The sequence below is a fragment of the Dasypus novemcinctus genome, chromosome 4, assembly GCF_030445035.2.
Source record: "Dasypus novemcinctus isolate mDasNov1 chromosome 4, mDasNov1.1.hap2, whole genome shotgun sequence".
Taxonomy (NCBI): Eukaryota; Metazoa; Chordata; class Mammalia; order Cingulata; family Dasypodidae; genus Dasypus; species Dasypus novemcinctus.
Window position 1 is genome coordinate 30,311,054 of NC_080676.1, and position 22,713 is coordinate 30,333,766.

The following is a 22,713-nucleotide window of genomic DNA, read 5'->3' on the forward strand; positions in this document are numbered from 1 at the left end:
CAAATAAGTACTTACAACCCAAGCAGAGGGAATGTGGAAACTGAATGGAGGTGAGAGAGGCTGGGTCGCATTTAATATCGAACAAGGGTCCGCCAACAATCCAGGGCTTCACAACAAGGTCTGCATATTTGCTCCAAGACAAAACGCAGTATTTGATGTCCACTTTCCTGTTAACCTCAAATATCAGGCCAGTTTCTGTGCACTGGTAAACTCCTTCCATGTCCACCTTCAGCCTGCATCGGACGAATAAAGCACTTGTTTACTAGTAAATGGGGGTCTCCACGGTTGGGTTGGAAGAGGGCTTCTTAAAATTATTTGTTTTCAATTTCATTCAAAAGCACTAAGGAGACACTGGAACACTTTGAAGGTGCATGATATTTAAAAGAAAAAAGAAAGTAATTACGTAAGATATGACAGCTATCCTGTTTTTGTTTTTCCTATTGAGGTTATTTTTACAAAGAAATAAACTACTGATGATATTAAGTCTTCTGTAGTCACAATTACTTACAAAAACTGTCCCTGAGAAAGGAGCCTGGGGGTCACTTGTTCATGGTGTTTCTGGGGGAAGAAAAGTATATACGTAAGAAGTAAGTAAGTATGGTTGTTTTCTTAAATAAGGCAAGTTGGAGAATTTTATTTTATAATTAGAAATACTTACATTTTCAGCATTACAGTGTGCACAGTGAGATTGGATTTTATCAAATTCTAAAAGATAGAGAAAAAGTGTTATGTATATGAATGCTATTGGCATCGTCAGTTAAAATTTAATAAATAACTAAGATATGCCCAGATTACAAAATTCAAAAACCACATGCACCTCATCGATACTGGCGTCTAAAAGAATAGTTTGTAAAGTGCATGTTTATACCTGAATCAAAATGGCATGTGGGCAAATCTTTATCCTCCCGCTCTTCGGCTGTAAAAGATATCGTCGCACATGTACTGGTACGAATCCATCACTGGGTAAACACCCCTACTCCTGCTACACCCGCCTCTGGCTTCACAACCACGAGCACCTTTCAAGCACACCTTTAAACATCTCAGTGAATTATTTCGATGGCCTGTTATCACGCTGTGGGTCTCACTCAGGTCTGACTGGTGAAAGCAAGTCTGCAGGTGACTCTTCTGTTTCGGGTTCCCATTTCAGCACCTAATTCTCACCTAGTCCTTTCAAAAGCTCTCTCCTCACCCTTTGACCCAAACAGTCCCCGCGTCCCCCTTTCACACCCAGCATGAGCAGGGCAGAAAGCAGCAGGAGGGCCAGCACGCCGCCTCCTTACCCTGAGCAGACGACTCCTCGGTGCCAGGCTCTCCGAGGGCGCCATCTGTGGAGACAAAGCGGGTTTAAGGGCACAGGTGGTCACAGGCCGGCTCCTTCCTAGAGCTGCTCACCACGGGGGCGGCGTCTTGCCTGGCGAGCTGCAGCCCCCACTGAAGAGTCATTTACGGTGACAGGAAGGCCCAGAACTAAGCTGGAGTCTCGTTATCCCCAAGACCCACAGCACGGCTGGCATCAAGCCTCCAAGCTCCTATCCAGCTAGAGAGAGATCAGCTTGGAACTAAGAAAGGAATTAGCATCTGATTTGGGGCCTATTTAAACTGGGTAACTGTCTCTTGTCTAGCACAGGGAGGCCCCCCCAATATCGCTCAAGGCTTCCTATTGCTTCATCTCCTACCAACCTTCCTTCACTCACCACCCTCCAGTTTCCACACGAAAAGCACGGTCCTCCCAAAGGAGCTTTGCACTGACTGCCGCCTCCCACAAGTGTTCATGCTGGCCCACACTTTCTTCTGGGTTCTGCTCCAAGGTCACCTTCTCAGAGGCTTTTCTGACACCCCCACTCGCCCCTCCACCTCTGGTTCGTTCTCCTTCAGAGCACTGGCTCCCACCTGATAGACTACGTTTTTTGGTCTCTCTGCTGCCTTCTCATTCCCCACTAGAATGTACACTTCAGGAAGACTGTATCCCTGGGCCTGGGAAATGCTAAATGACTATTATGGAATGATTAGATTTCCATAATACAAAACTGAAGATGACAAGGGAACAGCAATGAATTTTCCCAGCACCTACACTGGGCACTAGTTGAAAGAGCTTGGGCTCTCTAGCTATACTAAGCCTCTCGGCCTCACTTTGCTCGTCTGTTAAGTGGGGATTAGAACAATACCATCTCCATGGAGTTGCTGAGAACATTAAACAAGTTATGAGGTTGGTGCAAAAGGAACTGCAGCTTTGGACCGTGAATTTTAAATCATTATAACGAGGCTCAAACACATCTTTATTAATCAAAATATGAGCCATTACAATCAACACATTTTTTGCCAATGAGAAAAAAAGTTTGCTTATTCCAGTAGCATAAAAATCTGTGCTTCAGGATTTGACAAACTCTTGGAAAGCATTTTCTTCATTCTGCTGGTTATGGAAGTGTTTTCCCTGCAAAAATTTGTCAAGATGCTTGAAAAAGTGGTAGCTGGTTAGCAAGAGGTGAGGAGAATTTGGCAGATGAGGCAAAACTTCGCAGCCCAATTAATTTAACTTTTGAAGCACTGGTTGTGTGATGTGCAGTCAGGTGTTGTCATGGAGAAGAATTGGGCCCTTTCTGTTGACTAATGCTGGCTGCAGGTGTTGTAGTTTTTGGAGCATCTCATCGATTTGCTGAGCATACTTCTCAGATATAATGGTTTCCCTGGGATTCAGAAAGCTGTAGTGGATCAGACCGGCAGCAGACCACCAGACAGTGATCATGACCTTTTTTTGGTGCAAGTTTGGCTTTGGGAAGTGTTTTGGAGCTTCTTCTCAGTCCAGTCACTGAGATGGTCATCGCAGTTGTTGAATAAAATCCACTTTTTGTTGTATGTCACAATCCGATCAAGAAATGGTTCACTGTTCTTGCATAGAATAAAAGAAGACGACACCTCAAAATGACAATTTTTTAAAAATTTTTGGTCAGCTCATGAGGCACCCACTTATCAAGCTTTTTTACCTTTCCAATTTGCTTCAAATGCCGAATGACTAAAAAATGGTTGACGCTACGTTCTTTGGCAACTTTTCGTGTAGCTTAAGAGAATCAGTTTCAATCACTGTTCTCTGTTTGTCGTTGTCAACTTCCAACGGCCAGCCACTACTCTCCTCATCTTCCAGGGTCTCTTCTCCTTTGCAAAACTTCTTGAACCGCCACTGCACTGTGCATTCATTAGCAGTTCCTGGATCAAATGCATTGTTGATGTTGCAAGTTGTCTCTACTGCTTTACAACCCATTTTGAACTCAAATATGAAAATAGCTCGAATTTGCTGTCTAACATCATTCCATTGTCTAAAATAAATATAAAATAAACAGCAAGTAATGTCATTAGCAAAATAACATAAAGTGAGAAATGCACATTAAAATGTTATAACATTACCACATTGATTTAAGAATGTATGCCACTATCAAGTGGCAAATTTAAACAATGCAAAAGTGCAATTACTTTTGCACCAATGTAATATAATCCAGGTAGGGACCATGTCTCAGTGAGTGTTACCTAATCGTTACTGATTATTATTTTACTGTGGTGATGGGCAGTAACAGGGGCTTCAAGAGGCAGCCAGCTTTAAAAGAAGAGCCTCCAAGATGAAGTGACAAGTAAACACAAAAGTATTCAGAGTCCCAGGCTCAGGCCACTGGAGAGCTGAAGGTCCTACAACACTACACCAGTCCTACACGGGACAAGCCCTCCAATCCTGTTTCTTCAGCCACTGCCCTATACAGGATGACAAAAATCCAAAGTGTTTAATGCCTGTACATCTACACTGTGTCTTATTCACACTTCATGCTTTTCTTTCTTGTCATCTCCCTTGAGAGCAGAGAAAGAAAAAGAGGTTATACCGTCCTAACGGGCTGGCAAATGCATGTTCCTTGACCAAAAGTTCCAGCCACAGCAGAGAAATTAATGCAATTACCCCCAACACCTAAACCATCGCTTCCCTCGGCTCAAATGACTCAGGAGACCTCAGGGCTCAAGTCTGGCCTAGGAGACAGAAGGTTTCCAGTGCAAGGAACATCTAATCATGAGGAAGGTGGGTGGGCCTGCATCCGCCTGCCAGCCCACCGAAAAGCAAGCGTCCCCGCGTGGCCCTGCTCGACCAGACCTGAGAAGAGAGGCTCCTGGGCGGGTGGAAGGGTAACTCTCGGGTCTCATCTTCCAACATGGATGATGACAGTCCTTTTAACAAAGAGAAGGAACTCTGGGGAAAGGTAGACCCTCCCCCACGCCCCCTGGTGCCCCTGTGGCTCCTCGTCTACCCACCGATGTCAGAGCACCTGCTGCCAACCTGAGTGTCTCACCCAACAGCGGCCCGGAGCCAGCCGCCCTGCCCGCACGCGTCCTTCTGACCGCACTGACCTGAGTCTCCAGCCTCATCTTGGGCCTCGCTGACTCCCAGGCACCTGTGTTTCCTGCCTGTTTCTGGCCCACGACAGTTCTCTGTCTGGACTTGGTGTCCCCAGGGCAATCTGCCCATTACTAGCCAGACATGACATCAGAAACCTGATTCCAATACACGACTCTAATTTCATTTCTCTCTTTGGCCAGTCTATGGAGGCTGGAGCTCTGACCCCATTTTGAAGGATAAAATAATCCACACCGTATGAAGAGGATGTGGGGCTGGGAGAAGACTGGCACACATTTTTTTCCTTATGGGTATCACAATGTGGTATCTATATGAATGTGATGCAGAGATAATTACAGGTTCTTACCAACACATAACATGATTGCAAGGAGCGGACAATTACCTCCACAGGCTCCCCATTGGGAAACTGCAGAGACAATTAGATTAAACACAGAAGGAACTTCTGGGGGGATATACTTCATTATTTCAGAGTATTATAAAGAAGCTTTCTGATTGCCTTGTAAAGAATTCATGTTCATGGGCAGAACAGGTTAGAAGAAACTGGAAAAATCACACAGTAAAATGAAATCAGTTAAAACATAAACATGAGGGAAACGGACTTTGGCCCAGTGGTTAGGGCGTCCGTCTACCATATGGGAGGTCTGCGGTTCAAACCCCGGGCCTCCTTGACCCGTGTGGAGCTGGCCATGTGCAGCGCTGATGCGCGCAAGGAGTGCCGCGCCACGCAAGGGTGTCCCCCGCGTGGGGGAGCCCCACGCGCAAGGAGTGCGCCCGTGAGGAGAGCCGCCCAGCATGAAAAGAAAGTGCAGCCTGCCCAGGAATGGCGCCGCCCACACTTCCCGTGCCGCTGACGACAACAGAAGCAGGTGCCGCTGACGACAACAGAAGCGGACAAAGGAACAAGACTCAGCGAACAGACACCAAGAACAGACAACCAGGGGAGGGGGGGAAATTAAATAAAAATAAAAAAAAAAAAAAAAAAAAAAACATAAACATGAGTCATTCATAAAACTTTGCACAGAAGCTGTATTTTATATTTGGAATCTGTGCCTTTAAATCGGTCTCATACTCAAGTTGTTCTGAACACATTACCAACAACCAAAACAGAACATCAGAAACTTTAAACCACAAATGGCACATTTTCAGCAGCAAGTAATTTACTCTGAGATAATCTGCGAGCAGTGACCAACACGGAAGGAAGCCAAAGCAGCTTGCGGCAAAACTGCAGATTATGTTTGGCGGGTCAATCTTTTCTCCTCAGGGAAACAATTAAAAGCAGAATTGCATATGTAGACTCTTATTATCAATGCAGACCAAGAGAACATGTGTCTTATATTCCAAGGATGGTGAGCTCAAATTTTCAAAATGCTTAGAAGCCTCCTAACACTTAACTCAATTTTACACAGAAAAAGAAAATGAACAAGCAACTTGCAACTTAAAAATCCAAAGGCTATCCCTCTCTTTTCTCCTTTCAGCAACAGAAGAAAACATTCAGAGAAAGGATATACTCACCTGTTTTTTCTAATTTTGGCTCCTCATTTTCTGCAAAAAGAAAACAACCTAAATCAGACATTCCTATGACAACCAAGGGAAAACACTGGCTAATGGGAGAATAGGTAAAATGTTTGCCTTTCACCAATAGCAACCATTTCCTGTTTTTCTTCTGTTCATCCTGTTTTGACACTTTGCTTGCCAATTAAAAATTACTTACCATGTTAGCTCTTTTTCAGAACTCTTCGAAACTGTAATGATTAATGTCCTCAAGCAATTAATAAATGATGGGTGCAATGTTTTAGAATAAAAATAAAGGTTCACGTTTGATTATAATTCTATAATTAAAGAAATACATATATGTATTACTTACCAGATTCACTTTCAGAACTGCTCTCTGAACTGCTATCTGCTCCTAAATAAGAACATATGCCAGAAGATGAAGTCAAAATAAAACAGAACTCTTTTTTAAAATCATACATATTATTAAATATTAACAGTCAACCAATTTCTTCTTTTCATCAATTCTTATTGAGTCTAAAATAGGTCTGACTTACATAAAAGAGGCATATTCTTTCTGGACACAGATGAAATATATTTTAATCATATATTTTGCTTATGAACTCAAAGAATAAAATATTTTGCTTATGAACTCAAATGAAGACGTTGGCTACAATAATTTTATTTGGTATCACTCAAGTTCCATCCAGGCTTGACCTGCTCCTACTTCTCCCATCGTGCCTCCGACACAAGATTCACAGGGTCCAGTGTTAAAACAGTGCAGGAGAATTCTGCAGTGTAAACTCCACTGCATAGGACAAACAGTGCAGATTATTCAACTGCTTCTTTTTTTTGTTTTCTCTCTTCTCCTACCCCGCCCCCGTCCTGCTGTTTTTGCAGTCTGTGCCCATTTGCTGGGTGATCTTCTGTGTCTATTCTATTTCTCTTTTTGTCTTGTCTTCTCATCTTTCTCCTCTACGATTCACTGGGATTTGATCCTAGGGACCTCTGATGTGGAGAAAGGTTCCCTGTCATTTTTGCCATCTCAGTTCCTGGTGTCTGCTGTGCTTCACCTTGACTCTCCCCTTCATCTCTCTTTTATTGTGTCATCGTTTGCTGCATGACTCACTTGCGCGGGCATGGCTCACCGCGCGGGCACTTGGCTCACGGCGCAGGCACTGGCTCGCCACACAGGGAGTGGCTCACCACGCAGCCAGTTGTGTGGGCACTTGGCTCACCATGTGGGCACTCGGCTCACTACACAGGCACTCGCTCACCGCGTGGGCACTTGGTTTACCGCGCGGGCACTTGGTTTGCCATGCAGGCACTGGCTTGCCGCACGGGCAAGCTTGCTCTTCATCTTTTTCACCAGGAGGCCCGAGGGATCGAACCTAGGTCCTCCTGCAGGATAGGCAGAGCCACATCCACTTCCCTCAAGTGTTTCTTGAAAGAGTGGCCCCCTGGATTGCCCTCTCTACTTCCTCACCCCCAATTCAGTGCCTCAGCCCTCTGCCATCTTTCTTGCTTCCCAAAACTCATTCAAAATGGCTCCCTGGGGAGCAGATGTGGCTCAAGCAGTTGAGTGCCTGCTTCCCACATAGGAGGACCCGGGATCGGTTCCCCATGCCTCCTAAAAAATACAAACTAAAAAACAATCAAGAACCAAAAAAACCAAATCAGGGGAGCCAATGTGGCTCAGTGGTTGGGTACCAGCTTTCCATATGTGAGGTCCTGAGTTCAAGGTCAATCCCCAGGCCCAGGACCTCAAATAAATATATAAGCAAATAAATAAATAAATAAAAGGCTTTCTGGTATTCCCAAAGTTCTGCTAATCCCCAAGTCCCTCAGCCCCCACAGGAAACGGTGCTGACGCCACCCTCCTGCCCAATGCCCCTCCAAGATGTCTCCCCCAGTTCTCCCCCACCTCTCTGGGTGCCCCACCCTGTCTTTCTGCTCCTCTGCCATCCCACCCAAATTACAGACTCCCCAGGCCCCACTCCCAGCCTCCTTCACTTGTTCTAAGCTTGGAGGACATTTCACCTGCTCCCAAACCTGTGGGGCACCCTGGACATCTGCTGGCAAAGCTCCCCAAGGTGCCCCCTGTGCAGTACTGCCTGGACCACGCTCCCCCCTCCCCTGCTGCTCCTCAGGGGCTCCTCTTAGGTTCCCTGGCGCAGCCTGAGCCTCCACTCAGGGGCAGGAATAAACGGTCAATACACGGAAAGCTATTGGCACTATTCTCCCTTCCTCCACATTACTACTGCCACCCCCCCTCCCAAACCCAGGACTGGAATAGTTACATGGAGGAAGGGGAGACTTGACAATAGTGATGACAGTAACAGCTTTTTTTTTTCCTTTTTGAGTGCTCCCTATGTGCCAGGCGCTGCTCTAACTGCTTTGCAGTCATCTACTTATTTAACAGTCGTGGTCTCCAGGGAGGTAAGCTGATCTCAAGATCACACACGCACACCTCGAGTAAGCCTGGAACTGGGATCCGAGCAGGGGGCCTGCTCCCTAGGCCGTGCTCTTTGGTGCAGGCACCCTAACTAACGGGTGGTTCGATCAGCAGGTGATGACCGATCAATTGGGAAGGACTGAGTGAGCCCCTGTGCAGGGGCAGGTGCAGGGAAATTGAGGTATTAAGACGGGGCCTCCTGACAGGCTAAAATGTAAATCATAATGTAAAACATAAGATAACTAAAAATTTAGAAAATTGTATAGTCTAAAATATAAACCATAATGTAAACACAAATATTACCTTGTTTGAAAGCTATTGTCTCAATATCTGTACATCATTTTCAGTGAATACAGTATGAATATGTACAAAGATTATTGCTGTGGAAGGGAAAAGGTGTTATGTTGGATATGTGGGAGCACTGTATATTGTATATATGAATTACTGTGATCCAAGACTCTTGCGAAGATAAGCTTAATAATTAGAAAAAAGAAAAGAAAAAGATAGGATGTAGACACTGAGGAAAAGACGGAAGTAGTTGCCTTGACCATTTGCATACAGGGCAACACATTGCAGTGATGGAAGGCAAAACATCAAAAACAAAGCTTTTGCATTTTTAAATTTTTGATACCCCAATTTATTTTTACCATAGTTTTTCCAAATTAATATGTACTCTATATCTAACCTTTATACTCATCACTATATTCCATTTTACTATTAATGGAACCTGGCAATATATTGGGCTTCACTTTTCAGGAAGTTTTGGATCACAGAGAGGTTCAACAATGGCAGCAGAGGAATACTGGTGTGGGATGTTATTGACAGGGGACATACGGTTGGCAGGGAGTTCTACAGGGCATATATCCAGGGTACATAAAAATGTTTGGATATTTTCATAGTGGATATAATTAAAAACAACAACTGAGGGAGTGCTGAGTTCCTAGCCAGGGGAGCTCTATCACAGTCCCTAAAGGAACAGCAACAATCCCCCAAGTGCAAGAGCAAAGACCAAAAAAGAATGAAGGTCCAATAATGAGCCCTTGATAGTAATGACTATGCTTGTACACCTGTGCACCTGAAATAAGAACAAGGCCTAGAGCTGCAGGGTGCCTAAAAGTTACCTCCTGAGAGTCTCTGTGTTGCTCAAATGTGGCCAGTCTCAAAGCCAAACTCAGCATGTAAATGCGTTGCCTTACCCCCAGCGTGGGACATGACTCCCAGGGATGAGCCTCCCTGGCACAGAGGGATTACTACCAAGTACAAGCTGATGATGTAACTAGAAAATGACCTTGAATAAAAGGGTCAACTCAGACCAGCAGAATATCTCAGTCTACATATAATACCAGGAGTTAAAAATGCTTTTTCACCTGAATCAAGGGGGAAATGGAAAGGACAAATGAGTTTATATGGCTATGAGTCTCCAAAAAGAGCCAGGAGGTTATCAGAGGGGTTGCCCTTATGCACACCTCAGCAGAGTCCCAGAGACAGATAAAGTAGATACAACCCTGGGTACTGGTTCTTCTGAGGGCTACAGAGACCCACAGGTTCTATGGTCATGGCAGATGGAGTTCAGTGCCATGTCAGTTGGACCTTCTTTGGAGTTTGTGTTTCTGTGTGATGGAGCTGGACTCAGATGTGATCTTTTTTCACAAGCCTCTCCTGTTCCTTTTACCAGAACTGTAGTTGGTGCTGGAGTTTAATATATACCCAGGTGACCTGAATCTCTGGACTGACCATACGATAGCCAGGCCCCGAGCCTCAACAGACTTCAGCTCCTACACTCGGTTTATTGGACTTACCCCACTCACCCACTCAGCTAACATGGAGTTGAAGAAGGTCAACCACCACACCAGGGAGCCAAGAGTGCCTACAACTGAAAGCAGGAGGATTGCACCCAGCATCCCTGTGGAATCTAAGCCCCCTCTTGATATAGATGTGGCGTGGACACAATCATTTCAAGGTCCACAGGATGGAGGAATAGAATATGGATTAGAGTGGACTTACTGATATTCTATTCATGAACTATTATGATTAGGAACCGAAGAAAATGTGGCAATGGTGTGGATAAAGTGGCCATGGTGACTGCTGGGGGTGGGGAATGGGAGGAAGAGATAAGACGTGGAGGCATTTTCGGGACTTGGAGTTGTCCTGGGTGATGCTGCAGGGACAGTTACCAGACATTGTATGTCCTCCCATGGCCCACTGGGTGGACTGTGCGAGAGTGTTGGCTATATGATGTGGACCATGAGGTGCAGCGGTGCTCAAAGATGTATTCACCAAATGCAATGAATGTCTCATAAAGACGGAGGAGACTGCTGCTATGGGGGGAGGAGTTGGGTAAGGGGGATGGGGGGTTTTTGGGGACCTCATATTTTTTGAATGTAATATTAAAAAAAATAAAGACAAAAAAAAAAAAAAAGATGGGGCCTCCGTCCTCCCGGGCTGGCGGCACATGGCAGTGGTTCTCAGCCTTGCCTGGACCCTGGAATCACTCAGAGAGCTTTCATGCCCAGGATCCTGCCCTGCCTCCGAGGCTCAGATTTAACTGGCCTGGGAGGTAAGGCCTGCACATCAGTTATTTTTTTAAGCCCCCAGATGACTCTAGTGTGCCACCAGGGCTAAGAACCACTGGATATAATCAGCCCGTGTTGACCAGCCTATTTTTTTTTTTTTGGTTGTGTCATCTTTTTGGCGCATCACTTTACTGCAAAGGGGCCTGCGCCCCTCCTTGCAGGTCTAGGATGCCTTTTTTCTTTTTTTTACCAGGTCCCAGGGATCGAACCCAGGTCCTCCATATGGTAAATGGGAGCTCAACTGCTTGAGCCACAGCCTGTTTAAATTCCCCAAACCTACACCACAGGATCACTGTCACTTCACTTTCCTCCCTGCTTTCATAGATGCCCAGACTCAGGCACAAGAGCTCCTAAGTACCCTTCAAAACCCAGCCCAAATGTCACCTCCGAAAGCCTCACTCTGCCCTGAGGGAGCCGCGCCTCTTTTGTGGTCCAGCCCTCGCCATCCCCTATACTGGTCTGAGAGCCCCGGGGGACTGAGGCCCTGCCTGGTCACTGTGACTTTTCGGCACTTACCCCACACGGATGCTCAATAAATGAGCAAATGAGTGAACAAATGGATGCACGCACACTTCAGGGTACCACGCTGCCGGCCCCGGCAGCCCCTCTTCACTCTACCGGTTCCCTCCCCAGGCTGGGAGCCCAGCAGGACAGCAACCCTGCCTGGACCGGCCCCAGGCGAGGCCCACCCCCGCCTCTGGTCTCTGGGAGACCCATGGTCCCTCCAAGTGGGTGCTCAGGGGTGAAGAGCAAGGCCCCCCGACTTCTAGAGAGAGCTCGCCGACTCAGGGACCACCCCTGCGGTTTCCCTTCCTGCTGGCTCGGAGCTAGGAGTCCTAGGCGAGTCTACCTCTGCTCCCTGCACGGGCAGCCCCGGGGCCGGGGGGACCAATTTCCTGCCTTGCAGCCTGTTTGAGGAGTAATTAAGGTATCCGTGCAGATAACGAGCCCAGGGCCTGGCCCACACTAACCACTGGGCAAAGTGGTAGCAATCGTCACTGGGTCAGGATACCCCCAGGGCGCACTCCCAAACCCCCATGATAGGAACTGGCCAACCCTTCTCATATTTGTGCGAACGCGAGCTCTGGCGGCATAACCTTCATTTAGAGGGAGCCGATGGGCACACGATGCCCCAACTCTGAGCCTCCTCCCTCATTTCCTCATTTTGACTCCAAAGTGCCACCTGCGCCACACTGACATGCCCTTTTGCATCCCAGAAATCCCCTTCTTGCTATGTTCCCTGCAGTTCAACTTACATCTCCAAACAAACCTTACTTTAGAAAACTCAAGATGAGAAAGGCAACGGAGGGAATCTGCAAGCAGGCAAGCCGGGGGAAGGGCCGGCCCCGCGCCCGGCCCTGTCCTCCCGCGGAGGAGCCCCTCTGATGTTCCTCTCTCCCCACCCCAGTGTTGGGCTGCAGACGCCCGGGGCGGACAGAGGGGAGAATACAGACCCACAGATCCCTAAAGCACAGCGGCCCACTCCCCACCGTCCACCGGGACAGCAGGGCTCAGGGAGTTTTCTTTTTTCTTTTTTTAATATTTTTATTGTCTTAAAAAGAAATGCACAGACCACACAGAATGTTACATTTTTTAAAATATGAAGCTCCCATATACCCCACCCCCCACCCCCCACATCAACAACCTCTTTCATCATTGTGGCACGTTCACTGCATTTGGTGAATACATTTTGGAGCACTGCTACACAGCATGGATTATAGCTTACATTGTAGTTTACACTCTCTCCCAGTCCATTCAGTGGGTTATGGCAGGACATATAATGTTCTACAATATCATTCAGGACAACTCCAAGTCCTGAAAATGCCCCATATCACCCCTCTTCTTCCCTCTCCCTGCCCTCAGCAACTCCCACAGCCACTGTCTCCACATCAATGATACAGTTTCTTCCATTGCTAGAGTCACAATAATTCTATAGGAGAATACCAGTAAGTCCACTCTAATCCACATTTTATTCCTCCATCCTAAGGACCCTGGGATGGCGATGTCCACTCCACCTCTAAATTGAGAGGGGGCTTAGATCCCACATGGCTGATGGATACAAGTCTCCTGCTTGCGGTTGTAAACTCTCTCGGTTCCCTGGTGTAGTGATTTGACCATCCTCACCTCCCTGTTAGTTGACCAACAAACCAGAGAGTAGGAGTTGCAACTCTGCTGAGGCCCAGGGCCCAGCTGGCACATGGACAGTCTAGAGATTCAAGTCTCCCGAGTCAGGGAATATTCTTTCCGGTCTGTCCCCCAGGGTTCCCTGACCTGACCTGCACCTCTTCCTGCCACATGAGTTCTGCACTCAGTTTAGAAAAACCACCTGAGCCTTGACAAGTCCTGCCCCCACCTAATTCAGCTAAAAAGGCTCCACCCCACGGGTTTAGGCTTTTTCTCACATTACCCCTGTGTGCTGATTTGTATTATACATCTGCTGGCCTATGCTCAGCATTCAAAGCACATCAGCCCTCACATTTCAACACAAACACTTCCTGCTGGCAGCAGGACGTCTCCTCCTTTCACAGGTAACTTGGGGGCGAGCCATCCTTGCACAATTCCACGCTAATCTGCAACTTGGCTGCCTGTTACAAAACCACAGCTCAACTTTTCCTATTGAGCTTTAGAGCTGAAGGGTGTCTGGCATAACTTCACACGCTCAGTGAGGGCTGTTGGTTCCACTTTTGCCACTCAGAGACTGAAAACCCCAGAACAACGGCCTATGCTATCAGCAAACTTGGGCAAAACTACCTTGAGGAAAAAGAGGAAATACATTTAACTTGCCAGATAAAATTAAAACTCTTCCAACCTACAACACGTTGCCCTGATGGGCAGGAACCTGTCAGGTACACAGAAAGCCCACAGTGCCAGAAAGCCTGGGAAGGAGGGCGGGGTGGTACAGACAGACCTCATTTCAATTTTTAAAAAAAGCATAAGGATTTTTCTGGAGATATATTTTTTAGAAGTCCGGTTGATAAACTATTTTTTTCAGGAAGAACTCCTTGTTTTTTTCTGTAGCAGCTTTGTTGAGATATAAATCACATACCACACATTGCGCTCACTTAAAAGTGTGTAATGCAGTGGTTTTTAGTATATTCAGAGTTGTGCAACCATCACCATAATTACTCTAGAAACATTTTCATTGTCCCCCCAAAAACTCCAGTATCCTTTAGCTATCGCCCTTCACCCCAATTCCCTCATCCCCCACAGCCCTAAGCAACCCATAATCTACTTTCTGCCTCAATACATCTGTCAGTTCTGGACATTTTATACAAATGGAACCATATAATAATAAGTGGCCTTCTGTGACTGGCTTCTTTCACTTACCATAATGTTTTCAAGGTCCAGCCATGTTGTAGCATATATCAGAACTTCATTCCCTTTTATGGGTGAATAATACTCCATAATATGGCATCTACCCATTCATCAGCTGATGGACATATGGGTTGTTTCTAACTTTTGGTTCTTATGAATAGGGCCACTATGAACATTAGTGTACATAAGATTTTGTGTACACCTATGTTTTCATTTCTCTTGGGTATTTCCTTAAGAGTGGAACTGCTGGGTCAAATGGGACCTCTATTTTATTTGAGGAACTCCCAAACTGTTTTCCAAAGTGGCTGCCCTATTTTACACTCCCACTGTGTATAAGAATTCCAATTTTCCCACAGCTTCATAAGCACTTGGTATTACTGTCTTCTTTTTTTTTTAATGATAGCCATCCTAGTATGTGTGAAGTGGTATCTCACTGTGGGTTTTTGTGTGTGTGTGCTTTTTGGCCATATGTACATCTTCTTTGGAGAGTGGGTTTTTACCCCAAGGGCCCATGCAATGCGGCCCCACCTACCTCTGCAGACACATTATGGCCCTGCCACCCTTTCCCACTCTCTGATTCCAATCACCTGACCTTCGGTCACTAGAAGCACTTCTCACATCAGGGCTCTGACTCCTGCAAGTCCCTCAACGTGAGACAACTCTTTTCCCCACCTCTGCCTTGTCCACGCCAATTCACCCTTCAGAGTTCAACTCAGCCACCTGCCCCACGAGGAAGCCTCACTCGAGTGCCCCGGCAAGGTCTCCATCAGCTGACTGGGCTCGCAGAGAAGCCTGTGGCAGGCTATGGGGTCCGTCCAGAAAACAGCCTGACCACCCTGTGCAGATAAAGTCGCAGTTTCACTAGGCACAGCTTTAATGCCAGACTTCAAAGTCATTCATTTCTCTTGGTTAGGTCATCATAAAACCTCAGAATTCATTCAACTCTTTCAAGTAGAAAGATGAAAGCCATGCCCATCACTCCGGTCTTCTCAAGTAACACAGAAAAATAAACCATAATTTGCCTTACTATCAATTGGTTCTTTTGTAAAATTTTATTTGGGCATTTACCAACATTAATCTCACCCTTTACCTGATTTAGAGTCCTTTGATGTATCCAGGTTCGGGCTAGGGCAATCTAAAATTTGAGAAAGAAACAAAGTTTAATAGTGCAGATACAAGAATTAAGACATTATGTTCATTTTGAAAGCCCCCAAATAAATAACGGAAGCATCACCTGCTTAGGAATCACTTCTCTACACTCAAAGCAGCTATAGCAGTTTTATATATAGTTATGAATTCTAGAAATAGATATTGGATTATATTTGTAATCTGGTTGATTACTGGGCATGATAGTATTATGATTAGGGCTTTGATTGGGCCACATTGTTAGGGCGTTGAGTTCCCATCCCTTGGTGGGTTGGGGACCCACAGATAAAATTCATGGCAAAGGACAGAGTTGGAGCTTTTGATACAAAGGTTCTTAATGTTGGAGTTTTGATCTTGGAGTATGACGCTAAAGTCTTAAGCTGGAGCTCTGGGGAAAGAGACAGACCCTGATAGTCCACAGCTGACCTTGTGGAGAGAGGCAAAGCCTAGAGAGCCTCTTAGTCTATAGCTGACCTTGAAGAGAAAACAGAGAAGCTGAACCCAGAGGAACCCAGGAAACCTGAACCCTGGTAGACGTCGGCAGTCATCTTGTTGCAACACGTGAATATAAGACTTTGGTGAGGGAAGTAACTTATGCTTTATGGTCTGGTATCTGTAAGCTACCACCCCAAATAAATTCCCTTTATGAAAACCAATTAATTTCTGGCATTTTGCATCAGCACCCCTTTGACTGACTAATACAGCAGCCTTGCAGTCAAATGTCCAGCTATCAATAGCAAATGATGCCATTTTCAGGGGGTAAAAAACAGGCCAAGAAAACTTGAGCCTTTCCCACTAGAGGGAGAGCAGAAAGCAAACTTTATGATTACAACTGGTTTGGTTCCCTGGTAATCCCTCAATTTTGCGCTAACAGAACTGTATTGTTTCTCTGTTTCATCAGCTCCATAGCACCCTAAAAACATCCATGGCAATTCAGTAACTTGATACCAGAAGCTCAGTAAAGAAAAGGAGCACCTGGTTACAAATTCATTTTAAAACTGAGGAGCAGACAACGGGGCTACTGTGGTAATCACTGTGCTTCCCTAGGTAACAGTCAATTCAGGCAAACAAGCATCAACTGATTTATTTAGTGAAATGACTCCAAAGATCTGAAGTTGGCCAGAAAAGGTGAGACTAGGCCAGCAAAGGGCTCCAGGTGATAGATTTCCTACAGCGCAACAGGGAGCCACAGAAGTACGTGTGGAGCTCACACGGACTGGACTTTGGTGTTTCCTGGGGATGCTGGCGTCCAGGATGGATAAGAGGCCCGAGAGCCTGACACCAAAAGGCTGCTGCTGCAGAGGCACAGGTATGAAACCAGGAGGGCTGGCCACTGCGAGTGGCCATGGCAATAAGGAAGGGCAGACTGGAAAACTGTGAGGTTGGCTCAGACAAAGTTGGTTATCATAGATAGAAAAAGAAGGGGTTTCAGACATTACAGCAATGTTAAACCTACCAAGAGAAAGCAATTCTGTCGGGAAGTCATCCTGCTTAGCTTGTCATGCCCCACTGTTTTATTTATACCATCTACTTCTAATAGATGGTTCTTTACCACCTCAATTAGACTGCCCTAGATAACCAGCTAACAGGTCGGAGCTGCCTTCCATTCAGCTGTACAGTGTCTGGAACATCCACCCACTAGGCTGGGAACAAGAGGGGCTTGATTACTGGTTGACTGGCTTCCCTCAGCTTGGGCAGAGGCTACTGGGCCTTCATTTAATTAGAGTTTAGTACCCGCTGAGTAAGGGATCCTCCGCAGAAATTAGGAGAAAATCCATGCCACAGAAAACAGATTATGGGCTAATGCAATTGTGAGAGCGAGGAGTAGCTATGAACCAGACAAATAAAAAAATCACTACAATACAAAATTTAATGAAGCTAGAGCTTTGCCAGTCCAGGAGAGAAACTGAGACCAATGAAGGTAAGGATTCAGCATGAGTTCATGGATTTGATCAGGTGGAAACAAGTGTTCAAAGTTAAAGGAGGAGATAGGGAGAGGCATCTCAGGAAGAGAGAAATAGAGGATATGTCTACTGTGTGAGAAAGGTACAGGCAAGCACCATGGCACAGCCAAACCCTTAAGACTGACCTTACACCCCCAAAACACTGCAGATTCCAGCCAAGCTTTATGGAAATCTTATTTAGATTTTAATCATGATACTTCTATTGGGCAGGTTACCGTCATTAAAGTTATTCTCTGCTGGAAAAATGAACTACAGAAGGGATAAAGAACTTGCAAAAGAACTTGCAAAAGTAACCCAACTATTAGTAACCCAACTAATAAGCGACAGCGTTTCTAGGCCACCCTGCAGTCAAATGAACACGTTCATACCTAAGGTGGCCTCAGAACCGACCTCCAGAAGGACTCTTGGGTCAAGGAGAGCAGGATAGAGAGCAAAAGGTGGAAGCAAGAAACACATGTACACACGTTTTATGGACTTCATGTACATTAATAAGAAGCTGCACAGGCCAAAGAAGGGGCTCCACCCTCCGCAGGGACCACGCTAACCAGGCCAACGCCTAGTTTATTTCTTGGGAAAAAAAGTTTTTTTATCTCATTTGACTCATTTTCAGAGGTGAAATTATATGTTGCTATTTTTATTAACTATATAAAACTTGTGACAATATTTAAGTATTAAAGAAAAGACAGCTATTGTGCACAGAAGATTTATAGAATTCAGTTGATAATGATTTCTCTAATATTACTGTATTGATTTTAAAAGACTAAAAAAAGCACATTAGACCGAAAATTTTTAAAGAGACATAAGAGCATTTCTATTTTCTATTCTCAAGTTGTAAAAAGTTGTAAAAAGGCCACAAATTCTTCCCATTTCACTTTTTGTTAATAACTGCTGAAAAAATAATCTTAAGGAAAATTCTGAAAAAATAAAAAACAATCATTACCCCATCATCCTAGGGACTATTTTAATACATTCCTACTTTTATAATTCTGTTAATGCATGAATATAGCAAAGCAAGTGAATCCAATAAGTAGAACTCAATTAAAAGAAATCCTCTTCTAAAAATGCAAATGTTTCACATAGTATGGTTTAAATTTTCCGATAACTCATCATTTATTTAAGTTACCATACCTTTTTCTTCTGAAGAAGCACTGTGATCATCACTGGAACAGGAAAAGAAAAAGAGTTTTAGAAACTGATACCTGTTTTGTATATAATGACTAAAGAAAGCTTCAAAATGATCATTCTATTAGGTTTTAATTTTCAGATTAAAGAACTTTCTCCTCCCTCCATGCTCTTCCTGCCCCACTCACTCTCCACCTATGGCCCGACTGCAAACTGCACAGATAAACGGGGCTCGCCGAGTGTGAACTTGAACTCCTCCTTGCCTGGCTCACCCAGGAGCCGCCAGCAGACCCGCGCAGGTCCACAGCGCTGTCCTCTCGTGCCCAGCCATTGGCCTGCCTCCTTCCTGCGTGTCTCCCACATCCACAGGCCTAACCCCCTCCCACGCTGGTCTCGAGCCCATCAACCTGGTTCCCTCTGAGAGGTGCTCCGTGAGTCACCCCCTCTCCCAGCTCTTCTCACTCTGCATTTCGGGCCTCTTCCCTCAGATACAACATGCCCAAGAAATGAACGGTTCAGAGAGTCCCCGTTTAATTAAAAGCTCCCTCCTTTGACTTTATATTCCACCCCTTCTACTTCCCTTTTCATGCACGTCTCGGTAAAGAACTCGTAGTGTCCACCTTCCCAGGCTCATTCTTTGCTCAGCTCACAGTGGCCCAGCTTTCAAGCTCCCCGTGGTGGGTTGCAAAAGCATGTGCCCCAGGAGAACGTGTTCCTAAACGTAATGCGTTCCTGCAGGTGTGTACCCACGTGAGTGGGACGTTTTGGTGAGGAAGCTTCAGCTAAGGTGTGGGCTACCTCAGTCAGGATGGGGCTTAGTCCTATTACATTATAATGAAATTCAGACAGAGAGAGAGAAGCCCAGAGGGAGCAGCCAGGAGCTGAACAGGTGGAACCCAGAAGAGAAGGGGAGACCAGGAGGCACCGCCATGTACTTGCCACGTGACAGAAGGCTAAGGACCAAGGACCACCGGAATGTCAGTTTTTGGGGAGAAAGCAGCGTCTTGATGACGCCTAGATTTGGACTTTTCTCCTAACCTCAAAACTGTGTGCTTAACTTCATGGCATTTGCTTGACCAGCCAAGGAAACTAAAACACTCCGCATCCTAACAAAAGCATTCTTGAGGCGACGGACTTGGCCCAGTGGTCAGGGCGTCCGTCTACCACATGGGAGGTCCGTGGTTCAAACCCCGGGCCTCCTTGACCCGTGTGGAGCTGGCCCAAGCGCAGTGCTGATGCACGCAAGGAGTTCCCTGCCATGCAGGGGTGTCTCCCGCGTAGGGGAGCCCCACGTGCAAGGAGTGCGCCCCGTGAGAGCCGCCCAGCGTGAAAGGAAGTGCAGCCTGCCCAGGAATGGTGCTGCACACACGGAGAGCTGACTCAGCAAGATGATGCAACAAAAAGAAACACAGATTCCCGTGCTACTGGCAACAACAGAAGGGGACAAAGAAGACGCAGCAAATAGACACAGAGAGCAGACAACCAGGGTGGGAAAATAAATAAATAAATCTAAAAAAAAAAAGCATTCTTGATGAAACCAACACGGCCCTCAGTGCCCCAGCAGCTCTCTGTTTTCACGCAGCAGGTAACAGGCTGCCACATCCCCCTCTCACCTGGTCTGCTCCCACCTCCAACCTCCTCTCTCTTTCCTCAACGTGCTCCTTCTCCTGCTTCTACCCGGCTCCAGCCTCCCCGAGGTTGATGTTACCCAGAACCGCATCAGGGCACCCTCTCCCTCCCTCACCCCACACTGGCTCAGTGGCTGCCCTCATGCCAAGGCTCCTTCCCAGGCCTTCCCCGAGTTCCAGATGGGAAACGCAGTGTTCAATTAAACTAAATATGGCCAGCTCTTGACCTTCCCAGGAACACTTGCTTTGGCAGGGAATCACATCCCAGGGTCACCTAACTGGAGGCCCGGGGTCATTACCAGCTCCTCCTCCCTCTGCCTCTACAAGCCTCCAGTCCAGCCCTCCTCAGCCTCCTCCTACACAGTCTCACCCCATCCCCTCCTCCGCATCAGCTGTTTCTGCCTCGGTTCAAGCTCTCCTTGGCTCTCGCCTGGTGGTTACTGTAGCTCCCTCATAATTCCTACACCTGCCTGCAGTCTTGCCCTCTTGACTCGCCTTCCTTGTGGCCATCAGGGTGGGCTGATCACTTCCCTGCTTATACCCCTCTGTGGCTTCTCAGTGTGTCCAGAACGAAGCCCAAGTCCCCAGTCTGGCTCCCGCCTTGCTACCGCACCTCCTACCCTGTGCTCCTGCCGCAGGTACTTCTTCCAAAGTACTGTCCCGAGGCCCAAGGACACCGCGCGTTACGCACATGCTCACACCACTCACTGCCTGAAACGTCCTCCCTGCGCATCCTCCCCAAGGCCTGCGGCCCCGCAGACGCTGCGCCGCCCAACTCCGGGGTGCGCCACAGACGTGTACTGTGATGTGGGGGCATGCCCTGAAGTTGCGTGTGCAGACCTGGAAAACTGCATGTGACAGCCCTGCCCTCCCCTTTATTTGTCCAAACTTCTGACCATCACTCAAGAACAGCATTTCTCAAGGTGTGGCCTGAGGGTCACAGTCATTAGAACTATCTAGGTTGCCTTCAAAAATATAGTGTTTTTGGGTCCACAAATCAGAATCTTGGATGAATGAATGAAAAGGTAGGGAAAAACAAGGGTAATGTTTGCACTTACAGGTACTTTTAAAATCTTTCTTTTCTCGTTTAATTATTCCAACAAGTCTATGAAGCCATTTTACAAATGCAGAGTGAGGTTCAGAAAGGTTAATTAACTTATTCAAGGTCACACAGCTATCAAGTATGAAAGGGGGGGATTTGACCCTAGGTTTTTAAAAGACTTCAATGCCCAAGTGACGTCACCCACCCACCTTGACTCCATGCCAAAACCCAAACTCTGGTAGTAAACTGAGGAAGAAAACAGCAAAAGCAGTAAGCATCGACTGTTTGCCCTTTCCCTTCTCTTCTTCTCCCAGGTTAGTTGAGGACCACCAGATTCTATAAACTTCCTTACGATATGCTTATGAACTTTCCAAAATATCTGGTATTTTCCAGGCTCCATGATTCTGGGAAATAAAGGTATTCTCACTTTCAGACCTAATTCTCTAGTCTATTAATCCAAAATTCCTGCTCAATAGATCAAGAAAGGGAGGTGAAGCTGAAATGGGGCAATGCTTCAATAAACTAAGAAAAGTCAAAATATGGTTCTCCATGAATGACACAAAAAATAATCCAACTACTACCGCTTTTTCTCTAGACTCATACTTCTAATAATAAGTACAGTCACCATGTCTTTTAATTTAAAATAATCTTGAGGGGAGCAGATGTAACTCAAATGGTTGCACATCTGCTCCCCACATGGAAGGTTCTGGACTCAGTTCCAGTGCCTCCTAAAAACAAAGACAACAAGCAAACAAATGAAAAAGCCTACTCGGGGGTGTTGCTGTGGCTCAGTGGTTAAGCATGGGCTGCCCACTTACCAAGTCCCAGGTTCAGTGCCTGCCCCCAGGACCTCAAAAAACAAAAATCATGAGAACATATATTGAGAGTTAGCCATTTAATTTTTTTTATCAGAGAACTTGTAGGTTTACAGAAAAATCATGCAGAAAAAATAGTTCCCATATACTCCCCTCACACACTCTGTTTTCCGTATTATTAACATTTTGCATTAGGGTGGTACCCTTGTTACAATTGATGAAACAATATTATAATTATACTATTAACTATAGTCTATATTTAGCATTAGGGTTTACTGTTTGTGCCGTATAGTCCTATGGATTTTATGAAATTTTTATTCTAGTAACATATATACAACCAAAAATTTCCCCCTTTCAACTACATTTAAATGTAAATTCAATTCAGTGCTGTTAATGACATTAACAGTGTTGTGCTGCCATCACCACCATCCATTACCAAAGCTTTTCCATCACCCCAAACAGAAACTCTGTAACAAATAAGCTTAGCACCCCATTCTCTACCCTGCCCTGGCCCCTGGTAACCTATATTCTAGTTTCTGACTCCATGAATTTGCTTATTCTAATTATTTCCTATTGGTGAGCTCATACAATATTCCTCCTTTTGTGTCTGGCTTATTTCACTCAACATGATGTCTTCCAGGTTCATCCTTGTAGTCACGTATCAGAAGTTCATTCCTTGGAGCATTCGCCATTTATATTGTACAATCGTGTTTGTTTAAAACCTTCTTCTGGATCCTCAATAATAAAATTGCAGTTATTTTTCTCTTAACTAGCA

At 45.8% G+C, this 22,713-nt stretch overlaps 1 protein-coding gene across 1 annotated transcript in view; it reads right to left on the minus strand.

Moving 5' to 3' along the window:
- LOC101442192 (NACHT, LRR and PYD domains-containing protein 1b allele 3-like) overlaps nucleotides 1–22,713 on the minus strand; it is a 49,596-nt gene that overhangs the window by 19,071 nt on the left and 7,812 nt on the right. Inside the window, exons 2-9 of the mRNA XM_012526682.4 lie at nucleotides 18,460–18,491; nucleotides 15,312–15,356; nucleotides 6,252–6,293; nucleotides 5,900–5,929; nucleotides 1,281–1,325; nucleotides 659–705; nucleotides 509–558; nucleotides 16–233 (exon numbers count right to left, since the gene is read on the minus strand). Of these exons, the coding sequence (XP_012382136.1) occupies nucleotides 16–233; nucleotides 509–558; nucleotides 659–705; nucleotides 1,281–1,325; nucleotides 5,900–5,929; nucleotides 6,252–6,293; nucleotides 15,312–15,356; nucleotides 18,460–18,491 (509 nt within the window). The remainder of the gene's footprint in view (nucleotides 1–15; nucleotides 234–508; nucleotides 559–658; nucleotides 706–1,280; nucleotides 1,326–5,899; nucleotides 5,930–6,251; nucleotides 6,294–15,311; nucleotides 15,357–18,459; nucleotides 18,492–22,713) is intronic.